This window comes from Mustela nivalis, assembly GCF_964662115.1.
Source record: "Mustela nivalis genome assembly, chromosome: 3".
Classification (NCBI taxonomy): domain Eukaryota; kingdom Metazoa; phylum Chordata; class Mammalia; order Carnivora; family Mustelidae; genus Mustela; species Mustela nivalis.
This window is the reverse complement of record NC_139022.1, coordinates 135,300,795-135,324,436: the sequence shown is the minus strand read 5'-3', so window position 1 is coordinate 135,324,436 and position 23,642 is coordinate 135,300,795. Positions and strand designations below refer to the sequence as shown.

General features: G+C 49.5%; 2 protein-coding genes across 8 annotated transcripts in view; one reads left to right on the top strand and one right to left on the bottom strand.

Moving 5' to 3' along the window:
* The window catches only part of LARP1 (La ribonucleoprotein 1, translational regulator), an 88,958-nt gene extending 79,796 nt beyond the window's left edge, over positions 1-9,162 (top strand). For all 4 annotated transcript variants that reach the window (XM_082725123.1, XM_082725122.1, XM_082725121.1 and 1 more), the window contains exons 17-19: positions 3,345-3,454; positions 3,625-3,752; positions 5,513-9,162. In XM_082725123.1, coding sequence (XP_082581249.1) covers positions 3,345-3,454; positions 3,625-3,752; positions 5,513-5,722 — 448 coding nt within the window. In that variant the 3' untranslated portion in view covers positions 5,723-9,162. The remainder of the gene's footprint in view (positions 1-3,344; positions 3,455-3,624; positions 3,753-5,512) is intronic.
* Positions 9,163-10,142: 980 nt separating this feature from the next.
* FAXDC2 (fatty acid hydroxylase domain containing 2) overlaps positions 10,143-23,642 on the bottom strand; it is a 28,666-nt gene continuing 15,166 nt past the window's right edge. For 2 of the 4 annotated variants that reach the window (XM_082725125.1, XM_082725124.1), the window contains 7 exons: positions 22,437-22,528; positions 22,208-22,311; positions 18,166-18,287; positions 13,971-14,176; positions 13,372-13,477; positions 12,837-13,003; positions 10,143-12,001 (listed from right to left, as the gene is read on the bottom strand). In XM_082725125.1, coding sequence (XP_082581251.1) covers positions 11,845-12,001; positions 12,837-13,003; positions 13,372-13,477; positions 13,971-14,176; positions 18,166-18,287; positions 22,208-22,311; positions 22,437-22,528 — 954 coding nt within the window. In that variant the 3' untranslated portion in view covers positions 10,143-11,844. The remainder of the gene's footprint in view (positions 12,002-12,836; positions 13,004-13,371; positions 13,478-13,970; positions 14,177-18,165; positions 18,288-22,207; positions 22,312-22,436; positions 22,529-23,642) is intronic. The other 2 variants (XM_082725126.1, XM_082725127.1) reach the window with 1 other exon arrangement.

Below are 23,642 nucleotides of genomic sequence, written 5' to 3'. Positions count from 1 at the left end.
TCCCTGTTGTTTACCCAGAGATTAGTCTCTATTAGATACTATTTTGCAGTTTATTTTTTTGCACTTATTTTTTTTTTTTTAAAGATTTTATTTATTTATCTGACAGAGAGAGAGGTCACAAGTAGGCAGAGAGGCAGAGACAGAGAGAGGAGGGAAGCAGGCTCCACACAGAACAGAGAGCCTGATGCGGGGCTCAATCCCAGGATCATGACCTGAGCCGAAGGCAGAGGCTTAACCCACTGAGCCACCCAGGCGCCCCGATTTTTTTTTGTACTTTTTTAAATAAAAAAAATTTTTTTTTAAGATTTTATTTGTTTGTTTATTTATTTATTTGTCAGAGATAGCACAAGCAGCACGAGTGTTTGGCAGAGGGAGAAGCAGGCCCCCACTGAGCAGGGAGTCTAATGCGGGACTTGATCCCAGGACCCTGAAATCGTTACATGAGCCGAAGGCAGGCACTTAACCAAATGGGCCACTCAGGCATTCCTAATACTGTGTTTTAGAGATCATTCCATGTCCATATATAAATAACTTTCTTGTTGCTTTTTATAGCCAGTATAGGCTTACGCTGTATGGATGTATCCCAGCTTATTTAACCAGTCTGCTGTTAATAGATACTTTGGTTGTTTTCAGTATTTTGCTATTAAGAAACAAATACCTGGAGCACCTATGTGGCTCAGTCAGGCATCTGCCTTCCTCTTGGGTTGTGATTGCAAGGTCCTGGGATTGATCCGCAGATCGGGCTTCCTGCTCCATGGAGAGCCTGCATCTCCCTCTCCCTCTGCCTACTGCTCCCCCTGCTTCCATGCTCGCTCTCTCTGTCAAGAAGATAGAATCTTAAAAACAAAACCAAATACCTTTTAAAGATACTTTTCTTTCCCCCAAATAAAAGATTCTCTCTGTAAGCAATTTGAAAAGTACAGAAATATATTTTTTTAAGATTTTATTATTTGACAGAGACACAGCGAGAGAGGGAACACAAGCAGGGAGAGTGGGAGAGGGAGAAGCAGGCTTCCAGCTGAGCAGGGAGGCTGATGCGGGGCTGGATCCCAGGACTCTGGGATCATGACCTGAGCCAAAGGCTGACACTTAACAACTAAGCCACGCAGGCGCCCCTCAGAAATGTTTAAGACGCTGTGGGGAGAGAAACCCTTCAATCCAGAAATTACCAGTGTTAATGTCCTGCCATATTTAATGCATTTAGATCATCACATGAATGCCTATTGGTATCTTTTTTTTTTTTTTTTTTAAGATTTTTATTTATTTATTTGACAGATTATAAGTAGGCAGAGAGGCAGGCAGAGAGGAGGAAGCAGGCTCCCTGACGAGCAGAGAGCCCGATGCGGGGCTCAATCCCAGGACCTTGAGATCATGACCTGAGCCAAAGACAGAGGCTTTAACCCACTGAGCCACTCAGGCACCCCGTTGGTATCTTTTTTTTTTTTTTTTTTTTTTTTAAGATTTTATTTATCTGATGGAGAGAGACACAGTGAGAGAGAGAGAGAGCACAAGCAGGGGGAGCAGCAGAGGGAGAGGGAGAAGCAGGTTCCCTGCTGAGCAGAGAGCCTAATGCAGGGCTCAATATCAGGACCCAAGCTGAAGGCAGACACTTAATAGCTGAGCCACCCAGGCGCCCCTCCTGTTTGTTTCTTATCATTTATAAGCATTGCTTTTTTCCATGTCATTAAAATATTTAACTTTCTTGTCTTACAGAAATTCTTGCATGCTTTTTGTTGAAAGTTTCGAAAATACAGATAAGATCATTTGAAAATCCCAACTCCCAGAGATAACCAGTGTTAATATATTTAAGTATGTGCCCTTCCAGGGGGTGCCTGGATGACTCAGTGGATTAAGCCTCTGTCTTTGGCTCAGGTCATGATCTCAGGGTCCTGGGATCAAGCCCCACATTGGGCTCTCTGCACTGCAGGGAGCCTGCTTCCCTCTCTCTCTCTGCCTGCCTCTCTCCCTACTTGTGATCTCTCTCTCTGTCAAATAAATAAAATCTTAAAAAAAAGTATGTGCCCTTCCAGACTTTGCATACCTGTGTAGATGTGAAAATTACATATTTGTTTATAAAGTGGGCTCATTATCACATAACATTTTTTTTAAGATTTATTTATTTATTTATATGACAGACAGAAATCACAAGTAGGCAGAGAGGCAGGCAGAGAGAGGAGGAAGCAGGCTCCCTGCTGAGCAGAGAGCCCGATGTGGGGCTCGATCCCAGGGCCCTGGGATCATGACCCGAGCTGAAGGCAACAGCTTTAACCCACTGAGCCACCCAGGCGCCCCTTAAGTTGTAATTTTTTGGAAAGATTTATTTATTTGAGTGAGAGTGAGCGAGTTAGCACTGAATGCAAGCACACAAGGTGGTGAGGGGCAGAAGGAAAGAAAAGAGAGAGAGACTCCCAATCAGACTCTATGCTAAATATGGAGCCCAACACGGGGCTCGATCTCACAACCCTAAGATCACTATCTGAGCTGAAATCAAAAGTTGGACATTCAACTGACTGCACCATGTGGGTACCTCAGGTTATAATTCCTAACAATTTATATTCTGTTGTACAGATTTACCATGATTTTTCTTAACTGCTTTTCTAAGACATTTAAATTTTAATAATGTTATGATTAGTTTTATATATCTGTAAAATACAAAAATGTATTTTTTTCATCTCCCTGGCATACTGTTCGTAGAAGTAAAATTTTTATTTTTTTAAAAAATTTCATTTATTTGCGAGAGAGAGAGAGAGCAAGCACAAGTGGGGAAGTGTGCAGAGAGGGAGAAGTAGGCTTCCTGCTGAGCGGGGAGCTCGACACGGGGCTCAATTCCAGGACCCCAAGATCACAGCCTGAGCCAAAGTCACGCTTAACCAACTGAGCCACCCAGGTGCCCTAGAAATAAAGTTTCTGAAGTCAGATAAGCAAACTTACTAACGAACATGGCCACATGACTTTGTAGAGAGCTCATCCCTGGCAGACTTTTTCTGTACAGGGACATATGAGAAATATTTCAGGCTTTGCCAGACATTGGAGGGGGAGCTGTCTGTCACAAGTACTCAGCTCTGCTCCTCTGGCACAAAGAAGCCAGTGACGTTTCATGAACAAATGAGTGTGGGCAGGGGTCATTGTTCATTTTTCTGGAGTTTGCTGGCCCCTGGCAAACCATAAACTGCTAGACCCGACTTAGACTAGCATTAAATATTAGTCTTCTTGAAGATTAGTTAGCATTTTCTTGAAAATCCTTATGCTTAAATGGTTTCCTAGTTCATTTGTGATGCAGGTATATTTCCCTGTTGTACAAATACAGAAACCGTGTCCCAATTTTACTGGCTTGTGTTCTACAGATATGGTTTGGAGTGCCTTTTTCGATACTACAGTTATGGCCTGGAAAAGAAGTTCCGGCTGGATATCTTCAAGGATTTTCAGGAGGAAACGGTGAAGGACTATGAAGCTGGTGAGAGCTGGAGTTGGAGTTCTGCAAGGCCTGGTCATCCAGGCCTTCTTTCCCTTCTCCCTCCCTGGGTCAATCCAGGTCACATCCCACCTCCTGGTTTCCTGAGCCTCTTTATTCTCAACTCCTCACCAGCCTGGCTTCTCTCTGACTCTGCCTCTTCTTTTCTGTAGGCCAACTCTATGGACTGGAGAAGTTCTGGGCCTTCTTGAAATATTCCAAAGCCAAAAATTTGGACATTGACCCCAAACTTCAAGAATACCTCGGCAAATTCCGACGTCTGGAAGACTTCCGAGTGGATGTGAGTGAAAGTCTCTCCTTTTTCTGACCCCTGTCCTGGACAGAAAACTGGACCAGAGATCAGGATACCTGGGGTCTTGTCCCAGTTGTGCCACTGGCTTAGGGACTTTTACAGGTCTTCACCTGTAAAATAGAGGGTGAGAAGTGGACTCTGACCCCTAATTGGAGGGGTTTTTATGGTTGCTTCTCCCTCCCTCCCATGTTCTCGTAGCTAAATATCCTAATGCCCTCTCCTTTTTATCTCCTACCCCTCCTTACTGGTGAGCCCTGGTCAACCATAACTAGTTGACTGGGGTGAGTACTCAAGTAAATGTCGTTTTTTCTGGAAGACGCCAGTTCCAGCCCTAGAAGTTTATAGATTCTGTTTAACACCCCACCACCACAGCCACGGTCTTGTCTTCTCAGAGCAGTGACTCAATGGTGACATCCAGTGGTGGTTCAGAGTTACTGCTGCTAGACATATCCAGGGAAGCACTAGAGTGATGGATGTCTCTGTGTTACACGTGCTTCAGGGAGTCCAGAAATGAAACTTTTTCTTTTACAGAGTTTGTAATATATTAGATGTATGCTAATCATCTTATTCCCTTTGGAGCCTTTTAGCAAAAAGATAAATATAAGTAAGTAACAATAGTACTCCTCAAATGTATTAAAAAACTGCCTCTGATTGAGTGATTACCATGGGCCAGGCACTGTGCTGGGCACTTTATATTGATCTCCTTTAACCTTTATAATGTGGTGAAGGAGGCAGAGTTTATTGTTACTGTTGCTGAACCAGTGGGTAAATGGGAGCCCATGACCACCCAGTGAGATGGTGGCAGTGCTGCTCAGCCCTCCCAGTATAAAGAGGAATCTGTTGTCTTCCATCCTTGAGCACCTCCTCATTTGGGGGCTAGAGGGAGGCACATGTGCACACATGTACAGAGGAGCCTTGTAGTAGGAAAACCTGTGGAGGTGGGGACAAGAAGGGCTGAGCTTTGACACCTGGAAATGGAAGGGCATGTCGTTGAGGTCACCTTTGGTAGCCATGAGTCCAGACTGGATCATGGTCTGACTCTTAGGTCAGTGTCCTCTTTTTTTTTAAAGACTTTACTTATTTATTTGACAGACAGAGATCACAAATAGGCAGAGAGGGTGCGGGGGGAAGCAGGCTTCCTGCTGAGCAGGGAGCCCGATGCGGGGCTCAATCCCAGGACCCCGGGATCATGACCTGAGCTGAAGGCAGAGGCTTTGCTTTAACCCACTGAGCCATCCAGGCGTCCCAGGTCAGTGTCCTCTTTGGAGCATCATAGGAGATGAGGCAATCCCCAAGAGTATCCGGGCCTTCTGAGCAGAGACACCTTGGGGTTTGCAGGCCACATTCCACGCATCGTCATCTGAGCAGCAGTCCCTTCTCAGAAGGGGAGCAGAGACTTGCGTAGGTGAAGGCCTGGGCTTCGGAAGTAGATGGGTCTAATCCACATTTTGTCTTCACCGGTTACAAGCTATGGGACCCTGGGCAAATTATTTTTTTTGTGCTTTACTTTGGGGACGATCATGTCTCCATCAAAGGGTAGTATAGACCCCGTGAGTGAATATGCAGAAAACAGCATGGGGCTTGGCATCTTGGCACAGAGATGTGCGTTGTAAAACAGGTAATTGGTTTTTAAGGTTACACCTGTTACCTACATTTGGAGGTAAGAAGGTAAGTCTCTAGAGAGGCCTGGCAAGGAAGGGGGTCTGGGTCGTGGCTGCTAATCACCGTAATCCCCTTCTCTGTTACAGCCCCCCATGGGTGAGGAGGGCAACCACAAGCGACATCCAGTGGCGGCAGGAGGTGGCAGCGGCGAGGGCAGGAAGCGATGCCCCTCCCAGTCTTCCAGCAGGCCCACCACCATGATCAGCCAACCCCCTACACCACCCACTGGCCAGCCCGTCCGGGAGGATGCCAAATGGACGAGCCAGCACTCGGACACACAGACTTTGGGAAAGTGAAAAGCCCATTAGCCCTGGGGTTTGGGGGGGTGGGGACGGGGTGGGCAAGAGTCCATGGGGGTGCCCAGTCCCAGGAGAGGGGACAGAAAAGGGACAGGCCTCAAGTCATTAGAATGGGCCTTCGTGCTGAGTAGCAACGTGTACACCATTTGGGCTATCAGAGGTACCCCTGGGCAGGAGCCTCCACATACCCTCTTCCCCCTCCTCTCTCCATGACTCTTCTTCACATCCTAGCTTCTTCTAAGGGGGGGAGGGAAAGGGGGGAGATTTTTTTTATATATATATATATATATATATCAAGTTTTAAATTATTGATAGTTCGTCTGGATTACCAAAATCACTCTGTAGCCCTGCCCGCGGCTGGTAGGCCGCCACCCTGGTTCCCAGCCACAGCCTCCTGCTCCCCCTCAAGCCAACTATGCAGCCCACAAGAAGGCCCTGTGGGCCCCATTGCCCAGCACTGTCCCATGGAAGGCTCTGGCAGCGTCCCTGGGCCCCAAGCATCAGCCCCCTGATCATCTGGGGCTTGTCATCACCATGTTCTCCCCCTGCTGTCCCCACCATGCCCTTCTGCCATCTTCTGGGAGAAGGAAACCAAAGGATCTAGAAGTGGGGGCAGGGGAAGGTTTCATCCTCTCCCCACCCCCCTCTCCCCATACCCCTTAGTCCCCAGCCCAGAGAGACGCTGCTCATACCAGAAAAGACTATTGAAAGATGATTTATTTTATTTTTCTCTGACCTTTCCATCCTTGGAAAAATGGAAAAAAAAAAAAAAAAAAGACAAAATCGACCATAAAAGACCAAAAAAATAAATCAGAAAACCCCCACCTAATCCACAGAAAGTGATGTCTTTCCCCTACCCTTGGATTTTGTTTTTTGTTTTGTTTTGTTCTTGGAAATAATATTTTTTTAAAAGTTGCCTTATTGTGGAGCGGGAATCTGAAATACCCAAATGCCTGTTTTCCTCGGTGGAGTCAACTCGAAGAGCTCACACCTTCTCTGGATGTGCCTGGGCTGGATTGGCTAGAATCTTCCTCTGGACTGAGTTGCATGTACAGTGCCTCCTGCCTGTAGGCAAGAGAGTTGGGGGCGGCTCACATAGAGCCGTCCCTGAAATACCCCTGCTGTTGCATCGTTTGAAGCTGACGTCCTGTGTCTGTACACTGCTGCCACTGTCGTGTCCTCGCTCTGCTTGCTGTTGCTTCATGACAGGCCCCGTCCTGCCGTGACACCCTTCATCCTACCCTGGGAACCCCAAGGCCAGGTTGGCTTCAAACTGTTGAAGAAGAGCATCGGCCTGGATCTGGGACACACTTGGCCTCAGCTTGACCGTCTCCCCCCACCTCCAAGGGGAAAGGTGAACGCCTGGCAGCCGAGGCTGGGGAACGTGTTGCCCGGAAAGCTCTGAGACCTCAAGGAGGCTTTGTCTCCTAACAGGCGGAGAAGGATGCTATTTGCCTCCCTTGGGTCTGGTGGGGTCTCCCCATCTTGCATCCCCCCTCTGCAAGCCATCTCTGCCCACCCTCCCAATTGACCCTGCCTGGGAATGAGGGATGAGGAGGATTTGAGGGCTGGGGGGAATCCTGCCAGTTGGAGAAGCCCCGCGGCAGGAAGGTATATGTGGACATAGAGTATACCTGACTTCTCTTCTCCAGCCACTGACTGCTGGGGTCGGGCTGAGCGACAGTGGCATGGTTGGAGTCCGCTGGCACCCGAAACTAGGGAGGGTGACGAAGGACTGACCCACACAGATTGAGCTGTGTGTCGGGTGCGGGCATGACGATATGTTCCCCCGTAGTGGGGACCGGGCAGCATGGAGAAGTTGATGGTAGTGTTGCTCCATTGCTGACACTTCTTGGCCCTCTTTTTAACTGTTTCTTCTGTTGGGCCCAAAGATCAGGAGCAGGAGACAATATCCCAGACTGGCAAGCTCTGCGCACCCAGTGGTTAGTATGTGGGAAGCCCACCTCAGTTCCTGTGACCTGGTTTGTCTTGAAAGTCAAGGATGAGTGTCTGGTCTTTGCTCTGTAAGTGGGATCGGAGGCCTTCCCTGCTGTTTGGTGCCTGCCCTGCGTTGTACCAGATGCTGGACTCCTGCATCCCTTCTTCCCTTTTTACCCCCTTTCGTTGGGTCGCTCAGCCCTGTACTGTATCCAGCACCATAGAACCTCAGTGTTTGTCCTCTGCTGGGTTTGGGGGCGCAAGGAAGCCTTGGGGGTGTGCGGAAAGGCTTTTCTTACCTAGAGTTTACTCCCAGGCCAGGGGGCTGCCATCCCCTCCCTGATCCTCCCACAGACACCCCAGAGAGAGGAAGCCCCTTTGGGGTGGGGAGGTGAGGACTTCATCTCATCACAGGCTGAGGATGGGGGGGAGGGGCTTTTTCTTTTTCTTTTTTTGTAACATGTTAGGAGTTAATGTTGCAAAGAGTAGTTTACATCTTCACTTTCTGAAGACACTTGAATTTAGGACCGACGTATCTGTGACAGGCATGCCAGGAGCGGCCGGAGCCATCAGGGGCTTGCCGCTTCACACCCACCACCCTCCCGTGGGGGTCCCAAGACCTGAGACACAAAGCAGCCTGCCCAAACCCTTCCACTCATCCTGTACCCCTCCAGGAGTGGTCCACGCCAGTATAACCTCTGGGCATCAAACATCACAAGGTCTGAGTGCCTCAGCCCTGCTAAGGGGCAGGGTTCTCTTGCATTCTTCTGAACCTGGTGGCAGACTCACTCCCAGCAGAGTGGCTGCCTGGCCCTGCCCCAGCCTGGACCCCTGGGGCTCAGGCCCAGGTGCTGAGCCCCCATGTCAAAGTTGTTACGTTTTTGTTTTGTTCCATTGTAGCTCATTTTTCCCCCTTTCCTAATGATTGATTTTACAAAAGAAAGTAAGCTGCTCAGCAGGCCCTGGAAGTGGGGAGCAGGGGCAAGGAAGACGACTAGACAAGGGGCAAGGGCGGGTGGGCATGGGTTTTGGTTTTGTTTTTGCCAAAAAGCCTGAGTACAGTGGTGTGGATGATCTGGTGCCCTCGTGAGTGGGACCCAAAGTATGTCCTGTGTGGAAGGGCCCCTGGATTTGCCCTAGCCCCTGCCCTCTCCTTCAGCCATGTCGATGGCAGAGGCAGAGGAGATCAGAACTTCTAGCCCGTTTCTCACTGGCGAGGAAAACTTGTCATCTGGCTTTGCGGAGAAGGTTCCACCTTACGCTCATAGTACATTATCTTTACCATGTGCTAGGATATCACATTTAAAAGGACAAAAAAATGTAAAATACTTGAATGAGCTTGTATTATAACATTAATATTATTGAGAGCATCTGCTTTCCAGGCTGAAGTGATTCATTCATTATTCTAGTCCTGCTTTAGTCCTTTGTAATTTGTGGTAATTATGCTTTTCTTTTTAATACAAAAAAATGTATAAAAATAAAAACTTGAAAAGGCAAAACATTGGCTGGTCTCCCATCTGGGGTACAGCTTTTGAGGGATGGAGCCTCAGATCCAGGGAGTCCTGCAGTCGGAATGTACAATGTGCAATGAAAGCTTTTGCAGGACTCTGCTGTCGGGCTTGTGAGGAGTCTGCCTAGGGAGCAGACTCCCGGAGCTGCTGCTGAATGGTTCCAGGAGGAATCCCCAGTGGTTTTTGAAGGCTCTTGCCAGCCTTGAGTTCACGGCCATCTTGGGTCTCAGGTGAGACGTGGCAGCGGTAGTCGGTACCACAGAATGGAGAGCTGCCAGGCAGCAGCTCTGGGGGTTCTGCCCACCTTGCACGGCTCCCGGGATTTCTGTTCTCTGGCTGTGGTTTGGCATCTTGTAAGGAGACAGCCAGCAGGGTTGCTGGGATGCCTCATGGACAGCCAGCACCACCCTTCACTGAAGACTTCCCCTGCTAGGTTGTAGAAGGCTAATGGGTCAGTGCTCTGTGGCCTTAGGGAAATCCAGGCCAACCAGCGAGCCTGGAGGATTGAAATGACTATACCCCACCCAACCCATCACCGGCCCCTGGGCTCTCGGTGGCTTTTCCCTGACCTGTGAGGCCAGGCCCTGGCAGAAGAAACGTTTGGAATGCCAGTCTGGCCTAGATGTAGAATCATAAAACTGGAAGTGAGGCATGGCCTTCCCTACCCATTAATCCGAGCACTCTTATGCCTAGCACTGGAGCATCCCAGCAGAAGTGTTTTTCCAAAGAATTCCACCATTATTTCCGTGGGCAGGTGCTTTAGGACCACTGCTTGCCTCCATGGGCTGAAGGAGAGTCGAGGTGGCAACCGGGGCTTCTGTAGGAGGATCTGGGGACAGGCAGACACCCTACTCCCAGTCTGGTAAGGATGCTCAGAGCGGCCATGGTTTACTTGCACGGCTGTGGCTCCCAGATGCCACGTGATTAGGAGTGTCGGGACTAGTCAGAGAAAACATGGAAGCACCTACTGGAATTAAGAGATCAGTTTATTTTCCATGCCTTCCACTTTCACCCTCACAAGGTCTATTGGGAATTTGGTGACGTCTGCCTTTTTGTAAGTCTCACTTGTTCACCAACCTCCGGGCCATTCTGTTTGGTGAAGAAGAGAACGGGCCCAGGCCCCTCTTTCAGAGCCCAGACACCTGGCTCCCAAAAGGTATGAGAGACTGTCAGCCTCTTGACCCTGTAAGTACTTCAAAGTCTAAAGCCCTCACAGGAAGAAAGGCATCTATTCTTTCTCCTCCTCCACATTCCTCATTCCCTACCCTATTAAGTATACTGAAGATGGGCTGTTTCCTAAGTGTTTACTTGTAAGAATAGGTTGCGCGTGCAGGCTAGCAGCTGCGGCAGCTCAGGGCATGGGTGTTTTGGGGATGGGGCCAGGCCCACCAAGGTCAGACTAGGCGATGGGGTGGGTGGGGTTTTGAAGGCCAAGGAGGACACTGGTAAGTGCCCAGTTGGTGTACTGGGCAGGTCTGGAGTTGTAGGGCTGATAGGAAGGAAGGAGTCTTAGATCTGCCTGGAGACTTGGCTCCATCTAGTATTAAGGTGGTTAATAAAACAACGGGTGGTTTTCTTGACAGCTGAAAGTCCAAAGAACAAGAGTTTAGTAACTGATAATGGTGGTCTTCAGATTGTCCTTGGGAGCTGCAGGGTTCCTGACAATGTCTGGCTGCTGAGGTAAGGCCAGGCCGGGGACTGCTGCAGCCCACGCAGGTCTTTGGTTTTGTTTTAGATAATAAGGTTCCTGACAAAGTTTCATTAGAAATCAATGGTGTTGAGACAACTGGTTAATCCTCTGGGGGAAGGAAAAGGGTTTTGCCCTTTGGTCAGCCATGTTTTTCTTGCCTTTTCTGAGAGGGTTCTAGCCCCCTCAATTGGGTGTCCCCAAAGGTCAGGAACTCTGACCCTCCCTTCTGTGGATAAAAGGACCCCCAGCTTAGCAGGTCAGCAGGGTTTGGCCTGTGGTTTCTGTTTCCACATCTGACTGAAGATGGGAGTTGGTGTGCATCTGTTTGATATCCCGGTTTTCATCCAGGGAGGGGCGCTCTGTGATAGGCTTTTTTCTTTTCACAGAGGGATGATGTTTGTAATGGGGCAGAGTTGAAATGGGGCCTGTGTTAGCTGACTGTGTGTTTGTGTGTTTGGGAAATGAGGGTGTCCTGGCTCTGGCCAGAGTAGGATTTGAGAAAAGCTTTTAGCGACAGGAAGGGGCAAAGTAATCCCTTCTGGTTCCCTCACCCCCTGGCACCCGGAGGAGATCTCCCAGAGCTGGCAGTAGCTTCCTATCTCACCGCTACTTTTGCATTCTCTGTATCTTGTCTAGGTCATAAAAAGGTCATCTGGGGTCATCTTTTCCCTTCCTCAGCAAACGACCAGAGGGACTCACCAGGACCGCTCTAAAAAGTGGTTTCTTCTCACTGGCCTCCATTCTGGGGAGCTGTTTTACCCCCTTCCTTAAGCCAACTTCTTGTTCCTTCTGAGGGACAACAGGGGCAGCTGGGGGAGCCCTGACCCCATCCTTGGCCTGCTTTTCTGGGAAGCTGATTTAACTCCCTGCCCCAGTGGTGCTGTCATTAGTGAATGGCTGGAGGAGCAAGTTTGGTGCAGTCAGAATGCCTCGAAGCAGTCTACTGAGGGGGAAAGCCAGGATGGCCCTGGGGCCCTCTCTCACTCCATCTTCTTCAGGGCATCCGGGATGCTCTCAGACAGTGGGGTGAAGCCCAGCAGGAGGATATGTCTTTCGTAGGCCTTAGTCTGCTTGAACACTGTGTCGGTCCCATGGAGGTGGTCCAGCACCCCCAGCACCCCATAGCACTGGTTGAACCTGGAGGAGAGAGGACAGTATGGGAGACTGGTGTGCTGTTCTTTTCATTCATGCTAGCCTTACATTTCTAAGCCCTCTGACCCCAAACACCCATCCCCAACATGCTGACCGCCTCCATCAGAACATCCCAGGGAGTTGTGCACATTCATGGGGCCACTCTGGACTGACAACCTATGCTCTCCTTTTGAAAAGCTATCTGACTCCGCTGCACACAAGTCAGAACGTGTGGCCGAGCTTGGCTTGTTCAGGTTGGTTCAGGGGCCACCTCCATCAGAATCCCCCACCAGAACATTTAACTAAAACGCAGTTTGCGAGTCCTGCTGCCCCACACGCTTTGGTTCAGCAATGTGCAGCAGAACCCCAAAACCTGCATTTTATCAAGGTTATCTCAGGTGATTATGGCGCTGGAGGTTTGTAGACCACACTTGAAAAAGCCTGGAGGCTTTCAGAGAGGACAGTCCCCCTTGTGAGGTGGACGCGATAACCACTATGCTGAGGAAATGGACAATTCCCCTTGAATTGTGTGCAGTATTCTTAGGTGTATATGCATTGTTCTAACAGTGTCTATAGCTTACATTAGATACTCAAAGGGCCCAGGACCTAAGTAAAGGTTAAAAACCCACAGCTGCAGGAAGACCCAGTGTTCAGAAGAAGGAAGAGAGCAAGGTGATCTGGGTCCAGCATGGTCCTTATTCTGCCAACCTCTAGAACTCTCCCTCCACTAGTACCATCACAAGGAAACTGAAGATACCTGGGTCATGTCTGCTCCTAGAATCTCCAGGAGAGAAGGTGAAGGCTATTGCCCAAGGACCCACAGTGGGGAAAGAGGTCTTACTTGAGATGATGGTAGTCATGGAATTCAGGTGAAGGCAGGAAAGGTAGGTGGTAGCCACAGTGGGAAATGGTGGTGGTGATGAGGGCCAAGGAGAACCACGTGGTGATGGAGGACAAGTGGGAGCCCATTATTAGGGGACCCACCATCACCGGCAGCATGTTGGAGACCTGCAAAGGGAGGGCTGTTTTGAAGGTGGGCCCCAGGTAGATGGAGGGGACCCAACGGGTGTCCACTTTGCCCCAGGGTGGCACCAGCAGGACTTCTTTGACTCAGATCTGGAGAAGCTGAAAGAGTTGCAGGACCTTGAGTCACTGGAGTCCTTCAGCTTTTTAACTTTCAGACAAGTTACTGTTTGAGATAACTTCTGCTGGGCATCTCACAAAGCCTAGCACAGACTGGGTCAACAATAAATGGTAGCTGGTGAATGGGAAGAGGGGAGAAAGGGCCACTGTGGTCTTAATTCTTTGTGGGAGGCCTTTGGGAAGGTGGTTGGGGCTCTCTGCCCTTTGCCTCTGAAGAGGAGACCTCTACTGACCACATGCTCGATAGGGTGGGCGTAGAGTGAGATCACGCCAATGGGAGCTGTCCACTCATGGTGTTTCTTGTGGATTTTCTTGTAGAATGCTGGGTGGTGAAGGAGCCTGGAAAAATAGTTAACAGTTAATAATCTGCCAGTCTCCCTTTTCCCTTTCCCACCAGACTATGAGAAGCCAAAGGTAGGAGCTAAGAGTTCCACCTATGGAGCAAAGTTGCAAACACATTGGATTGGCACTCAGACCTGCCTTTGCATTCTAACCCCGCCTCTTATGCTGCATAATTTGGGGGTGGGTTACTTTGCCTCTCTCTACCTCAGCTGTACTAGCTGTGGGGATGGCGGGAATGGTGCCCACAAAGAATTCAGTAAGGAAACAAATGGGAAAGCGCCCCACTGCACATGAATGCAGCGGCTTTCTTTGCTGGACGTCTGTCAGTTGCCTCAAGTTGTCAGTTTTGGAACAAACAGTTGATGCCCACGTTAACTAAGAGGCGGCTTTTGAGGCCAGGTGGTGTTGCTCTGAGGCCTCAATTTCCTCCCTTCCGAGTGAGCCCTAGGAGAGTGAGCAGCCAGCTGTGTCTGGGCCGGGACCAGCTCACCGGTGCGAGTAGTAGAACAGGACTTCCTCAATCAGAGTGAAGATAGCCAGCTCCAGGAGGAACCAGTGGAAGGTGGGTAGCTCTCGGCGGCAGGGGTCTCCCCACAGCTTGAGGATGGGATAGAGGAAGACCAGCATGGGCAGAGAGATCACGCACTGGTTGAAGAGAACTGTGCGGACAGACTGGCGTAGTTTCTCGGCGTCCACCTGCCCAAGGTAAGGAAGGAGGTCTTTCCATTCTAGAAAGGCCTTCGCTGTGATCCGCTCTCAGGGGGCCCTCACTCTGGGGTGGATGCTCGGTGTGACGTCTGGCCATAGCCAGCAGTCCCCGGCTGCTGCCCAAGCCCTGGGGTGGCCCATCCGGTGATAACCCTGCTTTTGGAAACTCCCTTCTCAGCAGCCTCCAGTCAGCCTGAGCCTGTCTTCTTCCTGCCAAATGTCACCACTGTTCTCCCCCTTTCTCCGGCCGGGCCCAGACATGCTCCTGACAGGCACTGTAGGGTGCCTCCAGGGTGCTTGGAGAAGGCTGTCCACTCTCAGGTTGATCTCCTTTTTCAGCCTTTGAGCCCCTCCTCATCCACAGAGGCTTGACCATAGCAGGTGCAGAGATCAAGGTCACCTGCCCCCTCCTGTGGCCCAGCCTCCCTGACCAGACCCAGAGTGAAGAGAAGGTGAGCTAGAGAACTGCCTCTCCAGGTCTTGACTAAACTTCTGTGACTTGGTCTTCCTGGTTTTCATGGTGGGGCTGTCAGGATGGGACCTGCCTGAGCACTCTGTCCAGGTTTTCTCTGGTGAGTTGGCTTCAAAATCTCTCACCCTCAATACTGGGCCTCAATACTATAGCCAGCATTTGCCCAAGAATCAGTACCTGACCCTTCCCTTCCTCAGAGCACTGGGGCTCCCTGGAATAGCCCCATGACCACGGGTCACTTCCTGGGTCCTGACAAACTAGTTTGGGGACTGGTCAGAAGGGATTTCTTCCTGAGTTGCCCCCGTGAGCCGGAGGGGTTCTGAGTGGTCGTCAGGCTTCACCTTTGCTCTTCCTCCAGCTTTCTCTGGCACGGCATGGACTAACTGACTTGAATCCACTCTCTAAGCTTTCAGTTCCATCCCACGTGAAGCCAGGCCAGGCCAGCCTTTTTTGGGAGCACCTGTAGATGAAGTCATACACCTTCTGGAAACCCTGAGCCAGAGGAGGGTGTTAAGCATGTTTACTCCTTCAGTGATTTGGCTGATAGGTCTTCAGCACCCTCGACACTGCAGGCAGGGTCCTGTGTGCTGGGAAGCAAGCATGAGCAAAACAAAGGTTTCTCCCCTTCTTGAGTTTCTATTCCTGGTGCCAGGAATCTTAAATAGAATGGTCAGGGTGAGCTTTGTGGAGATGGTGAGATCTGAACAAAGAGAGGAAGGTGAGGGAAAGGAGAGCTGCAGGGGGTCTTCAGGCGAAGGGCACAGCTGGAGAAAGGCTGTCTGCCTCTCGCGGGCATCTCTGACCGGAGACGAGTGTGGGAAGGAGGAGGTGAGGCCAAAATGGTGGGGAGGCGCGAGAGCATAGACGGCCTTGTAGGTCATTGGGAAAACTGGCTTTTCATACAAGGGAAATGTGGGGTCATGATGGGAAGAGAAGTGACAGACTCTCACAGGATTACTCCAGTCACTGCGCGGACCACAGACTGGAGGAGCAAGACTAGACCGAGAGAGACGAGTGAGAACAGTCCTGTAGGCAGAAGAGAATGACCGCTCGGACCAGTGGGGGTAGTGAAGGGCGGCCCTGCCCTGAACTCCCTTCCAGAATGTGGGTGGCAGATTTTGAGGGGATGATGAGAACTTCTCTTGGGGACATTCTGGATGGGAGATGTCAAAGAGGCCTCTGGCAATCCAAGCCTGGAATTCAGAAGAGAGCCCCGGCTAGAGAGAGACATCTGTGCGCTGTCGGCATATAGACTGTATTTAAAGTCATGACACTGGAAGAGAAAAGTGAGGGAGTGGAGACAGAGGTGGGGAGCAAGGCCTGAACCCCAGGATGCTTAGCATTAAGAGGCGGGGCAGCAGAGGAGACACCAGAAGGGAGACCGTGAAGGAGCGGCCACTAAGATGGGAGAAGTGGAAACCCAGGTAGGAGAAGATACAGCACGATGCAGAGACAAGCCCCTGGGAAGACAAGCCTGCTAGGGCTAATGAGAGGAACCTTTGAGAGCACTTGGGGTGGAGCGGCGGCGGGTGAGGGCCTGACCTGAGCAGTTTCGCACAAGAGGGGAGACGGTGGGTTTGCGGTTATCAGGGAAATACCAGCTGAAGCACTGCAGGCGAGATCTGTAATGTCTGGAACTTACTTCCGAATGGTTAAGCTAAAAATTACAGGTGCGTACATATTTGTATTTCTACTATCTACATAATGCAAATACTGTGAAATGTTTAAAAGCGGTGAATCCAGGTGATGTACTGCTTTGTTTCAACTTCTGGATCTATGTTTACCTTTTTTGGTAATTACAATATGCTGGGTGGAAAGAGTGGACCGAGAGGAGCTGGAAACCCTACAGACAACTCTTTCAAACAGCCTGCTTGCAGGTACTGCTCACGGGCTGAGGTGGAGAGAGCCGGTGGGATCTTTCTTCTGCTTAGTGAAGGAGGAAGCGAGGCTGTCCCCCTCCTGAAGGTCAGGGAAGGAAGTGTTGGGGATGTGAGGAGGGAGGGGAAGATGCAACCGGCTGTCCAGGAGAGCAGGGGAGCAAACAGGCCAGGGGGCTGGGCGCCTGTGGAGGCCTACACTGCGGGAGCACCAGACCTGGAGTCCGATGAGAGGGGCCCAGGCTGTGTTTCCTAGTGATACTCTGACCTTGAGCAAGTCATAGCCCCTTTCTGAACCTCGGCTTTGGCAGCAGGCAAAAAGCCCTTCCCTGTGTTGCTCTCCAACCACTGTAGACTGTCACCATGAATGTTGTCAAGGTGGGGGATACTCTTGAGAGCTCATGTGGCCTGGGGGTGAGAGCATGAGCCCTGGGGTCAGAGTTGGAGCGTGCATCAGCTACCCATGTCACACCTCAGAGCCTGTTTCCTCGTCTGAACCATGAAGGTTACACAGTCCCTGGCCTTGAGCATTTACTCCATGGTGCCCAGTCAGGAGACCGCCACAGTCTGACAGATGAAGGGCTCTCAACAGCCCAGCGACTGGCTTTGACATCAGCCCCAGCCCATGCGTGCAAAGCTGAACCCCTAGGAAGCCCCCGGATCGGCCAGCAGGGACAGTCTCAAATGAGCAGAGCCAGTAGCTCTGGTTCAGGAAGAGGCTCTTCTGAAATCCTGGGTCAAGGGCATTATTTTTCACCCATTCTGCTTTCAAGAGTGCTGGGCTGTGGCAGAATGCCCTGATGCCGAGATGAGCCACCTAGGCACCTGGGCCGGCATTTAGAAGATGAGTGTGTTCTCTGGGAAGGGAGCCAGAATGTCCTTTCAGGTGGAGCTGGGGAAAGAATCTGGAGTTAAGAATGAGCTTGTTGCATAAGAAAAGGCTCCTGGAAGTTGTCAAAGCACAATCAGGAGACTGGGCTGAAGGCCGGTCTAGGGGTGGGGGTGGGAGGGTTGGAGGGGTAGGAGGGGTGCGGGTGTGGAGGGAGGCTCCCTTCCAGTGCCATGTAAGTGGAAGACCTGGGTACTGGGTCAGGAGTTCCCTGTAAGCAGGGTCCAGGACTGGTTTCTTGGTGATAAGCTACACACCTGCCGTTGAAGTGAATGACTGGGAAGGAGGACCTGCTTGAAAAGCAGCCACCGCCCACACATCACACCCCTCTATCCATCGTGGGCCAGCCACTGTGCCAACAGCTATCTTCCTCTGTGCTTTTGGCATCCAGCCATGGCCGTCCCTACCCTGGCCACTGAGGGGGAAGCTGCCTGCTGTCTCTGCACTCAGCCGGGTACTAGGCTGAGCCCATCATTCTGGTTCCCAAAATGCTGATCACAGTGCTGTGGGGCAGCGCAGGCAGGTGCAGAGCCACGGATGGGAATCAGAGGACCAGGATATTCGTCCTGCCTGGGTGGCTCTGAGATCTGGGGCAGATTACTTCCTCTCTCCAACCTTCTACACAGTAACTTGGCTTGCAGAGGCCATGCTCTCTCCCAGGCCCATGGTGAGCATTGTGAGTGTGGCTTTTGCTCGTGCCCTCTATGCTTTGACCCAGAGAAGCCACTGCCACACTTACTGGTTCATTCTTGCCAACCTGAATTCGGTAGCGGGAGATGAAGTTAGGTTTTCCGGTTGTGTCAACCACCAGCAGAAGCCCGTTGAAGGCCCAGAAGAACAGAACTGGTACTTGGGTGGCACCTGAGGGTAGGGAGCAGAAGGAAACAATCAGGGCACTTCGGGTTCTCACAGCACATGTATTAACGGAACACAGCCTGACGGGACCAAGGCTGTGTGGTAGATGGTCCCTTGCTGGGGAGGTCTTGGTGCTCCTGGCCAGAGGGTCTTATCTTTAGTCCTGGGGTGACCGACTAGCTGGGGGAACTTGGCCAGGTCACTTAAGGAGTGTCTCTATTTTCTTAGTTGTAAAATTGAGACCACAACTTTCTAGGTGTTGAAGACAAAAAAAAATTGTTAAATAGAAATAAAATTTATAATATAAAATCCATATAATAATGAATAAACAAACTACAAATAAATTTAGGTTGACAGCTGGGAGTCTGTGTCCATTGAACACTTTATGAATTTCCAAGGGAGGGAGAAGCAGAGGAAGTGCTTGGTAGGACAGGGTTCCTAGTGACCACTAGACTAGGAGTCAGTCAGAACCTTAATCTCTAGGACCCTATGAACTAAGCAGTGGGAGTTCAGGTATCTAGCCAGCAGTTCCCAAAGTGGAAAACTCCTCTCTCTTAAGGCATCCTTGGTTAAACAGTGTTCATACCCACTTTCTTGAAAAGCCATGGTCCAGAATAGCCTGCTAGTGACTCTAAGAGAAACCCATTTGACTTGGTTAATTAAGCCCAGCCTTTCCCAATCCTTTTTTACACCCAGGAACTCTATTTTCTCAGAACACCTAAGAACATGATGGCCCTGCACCCGTTTGCCCAGGACAGTTTGAATTTACATCAGGCAGTCTAGCGTAATTATTAACACCACCTCATCTAGTCTCACAAATGTTCCTCTTTGGTTAAAAAATTGTACGGCCACCCCACCCATTCACATCCCACAGCACTGATGCTCTGCAAGATACTTTAGCAAACTGGTAATCCACACTTGAAAAATTTAGATAGGACTTTTTTTTTTCCTGCTCTGCATCCCACTTTCCAGTAAAGTCATTCTGAGAATCTCTGATCTCTGACTATAAACAAACAAGCACTTTCTCCACTAGGATTGCCATTTATTGGAATAACAATACAATGTTATTTAACTCTTGCACTAGTAACTTTGTCCGTGTTTTGCTGCCTCCTTCTAAATATTCCAAGGGCCAAGGGCATTTCACTTAATTCCGTGTCTCCGTACTCTCCTTCCTGTACCTTCTTGCTCCCACCAGAAACCCCAGTGCCTGCGTCCACTGGGACATGAAAAACACTTGGCCAGTGCTGTGGGGAAACAGGATTAACACAGGATCCTAGGGAGTAATCTGGCAGTATCCAAAGAAGAGAAGAGCAACAGAAAATTTGGGGGGGGGGGGGAGAAAGGCCACACATGTCCATACACATATGTAGTCATTACCACATAAAACAAACACAACAGAACCCTTAAGGAGCCTGAGTGTCTATTTTTTTTTTTTAAGATTTTATTTATTTATTTGACAGACAAGAGATCACAAGTAGGCAGAGAGGCAGGCAGAGAGAGAGGGGGAAGGAGGCTCCCCGCTGAGCAGAGAACCGGATGCAGGGCTCGATCCTAGGACCCTGAGATCATGACCTGAGCTGAAGGTAGAGGCTTCAACCCACTGAGCCACCCAGGTGCCCCTCCTGAGTGTCTATTAATAGGAAATGGAATAAACAGATTAGAGTATCTCTATATAACGGACTAGACTGGGCAGCTTAAAATAGTAAAGTCAGTTTATATGAACTGACATGGAAAGATGCCCACAATCTATTCAATAAAAAAGAATAAAAAAATAGTTTATTGTCTAAGTTCAACCATATATCCAATATAGACTCTTCTATATTTATACTAATTTATACATTATTTATAGGACTTATACTAATATATTAACTGTGGTTATTTCTTGGATATGAGTGGGTGACTTTCACTTTATGCTTATTGGAATTGTCTGATATTTATTTTTAACAATGAACATGTATTTACTTTTATTCTCAGAAATTATATGCTTTCTTGGGGCGCCTGGGTGGCTCAGTGGGTTAAGCCTCTGCCTTCGGCCCAGGTCATGATCCCCGAGTCCTGGGATCCAGCCCCCAATCAGGCTCTCTGCTCAGCAGGGAGCCTGCCTCCCCCTCCCTCTCTGCCTGCCTCTCTGCCTACTTCTGATCTCTGTCAAATAAATAAATTAAAAAAAAATTATATGCTTTCTTAATTTGGAAAAAAATAATGTTATGTTGGTGGTTGCCTAGCGGGCCAACCATCAAGGTAGTGCCTCCTTGTAGATCCAAAGGCTCCTGAAGGAATACAGAATAAAAGCCCCAACAAGATAAGATCTTGAACTTTTTTCCAGCTGTAACACTTAAAATTTGATCTCCTTCGTATTTGCTTATCATTGGGGTGAAAGGCAGTTTTCCCATCACTGTAACAAATATGTATGTATATGTATCAAATGTTTTCCCACTACTTCCCCAGGTATGTTTGCAATCTACATTGTTCTTTCCAATGACTTTTCAATGACAGCTTGCACTGAACCTGTCATACTTAATGTTTAGCCTGTTTTCAGAGTTCTTCCAGCTGAAAACAATTGTCAAGGACATTTGATTTGTACTTTTGCTTATGACAATTGGCACTTTTTTTTTTATTTCCCCTTCTAGACTGTGACATAGTTTTTTATTACTATTTTTTTTTAAGATTTTATTTATCCATTTGGCAGACAGAGATCACAAGTAGGCAGAGAGGCAGGCAGGAAGCAGGCTCCCTGCAGAGCAGAAAGCCCAATGTGGGGCTCGATCCCAGGACCCTGGGATCATGACCTGAGGCGAAGGCAAAGGCTTTAACCCACTGAGCCACCCAGGCGCCCCTTTATTACTATTTTTTAGAAAAAAACATTTTTTTTAAAGATTTATTTATTTATTTATTTGACAGAGAGAGAGAGAGAGAGAGAGATCACAAGTAGGCAGAGAGGCAGGCAGAGTGAGAGAGGAAGGGAAGCAGGCTCCCTGCTGAGCAGAGAGCCCGATGCGGGACTCGATCCCAGGACCCTGAGATCATGACCTGAGCCGAAGGCAGTGGCTTAACCCACTGAGCCACCCAGGCGCCCTTTTTTTTTTTTTTTTTTTTTTTTTTGAGAGACAGTGCACACGTGGGAGGTATGGGAATTGGGGAGAGCAGCAGAGGGAGAAAAGGCACAGGATCCCAAGCAGACTCCTCACGGGGCACAGAGCCTGAAACCGGGCTCCATCTCAGGACCCCGACATCATGACCTGAGCCCAAATCAAGAACTGGAGATGCTTAACTGACTGAGCCACCCAGGCACCCCTGTGACATAGTTTTTTAAATGAGATAAACAATTCATCTTAAGTATCTCTATATCCTCCATAAAAATTTGGCAGAGTAACATTAACATTCTTTGCGTGAATGAACTCGTGATTGAGGACATTCACCATTGTCGATAATGCTGATATAAATATCTATATTAAAATGTCTTTTTTCTTTTACCATATTATCTTTGGCTTGTTGTGAGTCATTCACAACATCAGTATATATTAATATTAAGTGACCACTTGTTGTCAAGCCCCAAGAGCTAAATTATACCAGGGATGAGGACACAGTCTCACAGGAGATCGAGCAGCTCTCTGTGCTTGTGGACCCGACCTCCAGAAGCAGGACTGGTACTCGAAACATGCATTCATTTTCAGACACACGGTTTGTTTTTAAAATTTTCTATTTTCAGGGGGAGGGGAGTCTCAGGTTCTTTTCTTAGAAATCCTTAGGCAGCCATTTCAGACTGCCTATGATTAGCCCTCTTTTGGATTACCGCCGTCATAAACGTCTTCATTCCTTGAAATAAGGAGCTGAGAAATCTCGAAGTAGAGAAGAAAACCACAGACCAAGAATTAAGCTGTGATCGTGTACCCAAACCCTAAGCACTTGTGGTCCGGAAGGCTCACCTATAATGTAGAGGGCCCACTCCTTCCCTTCGAATGTCGACAGCAGCCTCTCCCACTGGGCTTGCCAAAAAGAGCCAGACGCGCCCCAGAATCTCTGAAGATGCCTTGGAAGAGAAGTCATAGAGGTTTCTGGGTGAAGACCGGAGGGTGGACAGTTTGTCACCACACGCTCCGCCTCAGGACCCCCAGCACACTGTCCCCAGGTCGTGAGGGAAAGCTGGCAGCTCACCATGTGACTGAGTTCCAGAAGGCCACGAGCAAGAGAAGGCCAGAGCCCAAGATGAAAGCTGTCCTCCTCATGGAGCCCCAGATGTGTCCCTCCTAGAGGACAAGAAAGTGTCAGGCCCCAGCGAGCCTCCTGCTGTTACAGACAGCTCACAACTAGTCCTGGCAGGAAGATGTGGGATCAGTATCTCAACCACGTCAGCATCACACATCTGCTGACCTTTCCCCAGCTTCTGTGGGAGGCTCTTCTTATCAAGAGCTCTGGGGCTGTATTTGGGTGTGTTCAGGAAAATGAGAGTTCAAGGCTGGGGAAGGGAAGAGAAGAAGCCTGACTCCAGAGCAACTAGCATGCAGCTCTGTCACCCTGAGAAGGACAGGTACGCCTTCCCCGGCAGTGGGCCTTCAGTACCACTCCTCCTGTGGAGCAGAGATGCCCATTCTCGGGGCACTGGAATCACCTGGGAGCTTTTAAAAAAAATCCCAGTCCCGAGATTCCTTCCCTGCCTGATTACATAAGAGTCTCCAGGGTGAGACCTGGGTCTCTCTGTTTCTTTTTGTTTGTTTATTTTTGTTTTTGTTTTCTTTTTAAAGCTCCCCAGCTAATTCCAGTGGGCAGGCAAGGCGGAGCCAGCCAGCACAGGAACATCTGCAGAAACTGTTCATGGGCCACACCTCTTTCCCCATCCCCATTCCCCTCTTGCTCAGGAAGAAAAAAGAACGAATGAACACATGTTCTGACTTTTAATAATTCCTCTGCTTCTAGTGGGAGGAGCCTGGGCTGCCCCTGCCCAGGATAACAAGCAGTTCTAAGGGAAAGAACGGACCCCTGGCCATCACTGGGCGGTCCCTGACCTAGTCTCCTCCAAAAAGTCTAAAGTAGAGATCATTGCAAACTTGATGGTCAAATGAGCTGCCAGATTTATAGAAAGAAAATGCTACTGGCTGTGTCACCAATTTCCACTGTACCGTGGACAGAAATGACAAAAGTCCCTTCCCTCTCCTATTTCGAAGCCCAGATCGAGTCTACTTATATCCTTTCCCGGGAGAGAGCTGGCTGGTCCCTGCAGCTGTGTGCCCGAAGTTCTCCTGCAGTCAGCGAGCTGGACCACGGACACAGGCTCAGGGGCCATTGGCTACAGGAAGCTGCTCTAACAGGACACCATGTTTTAACTCAGACTTTGGAGCTCTGAAGGAGCAGGCTGTTTGAACT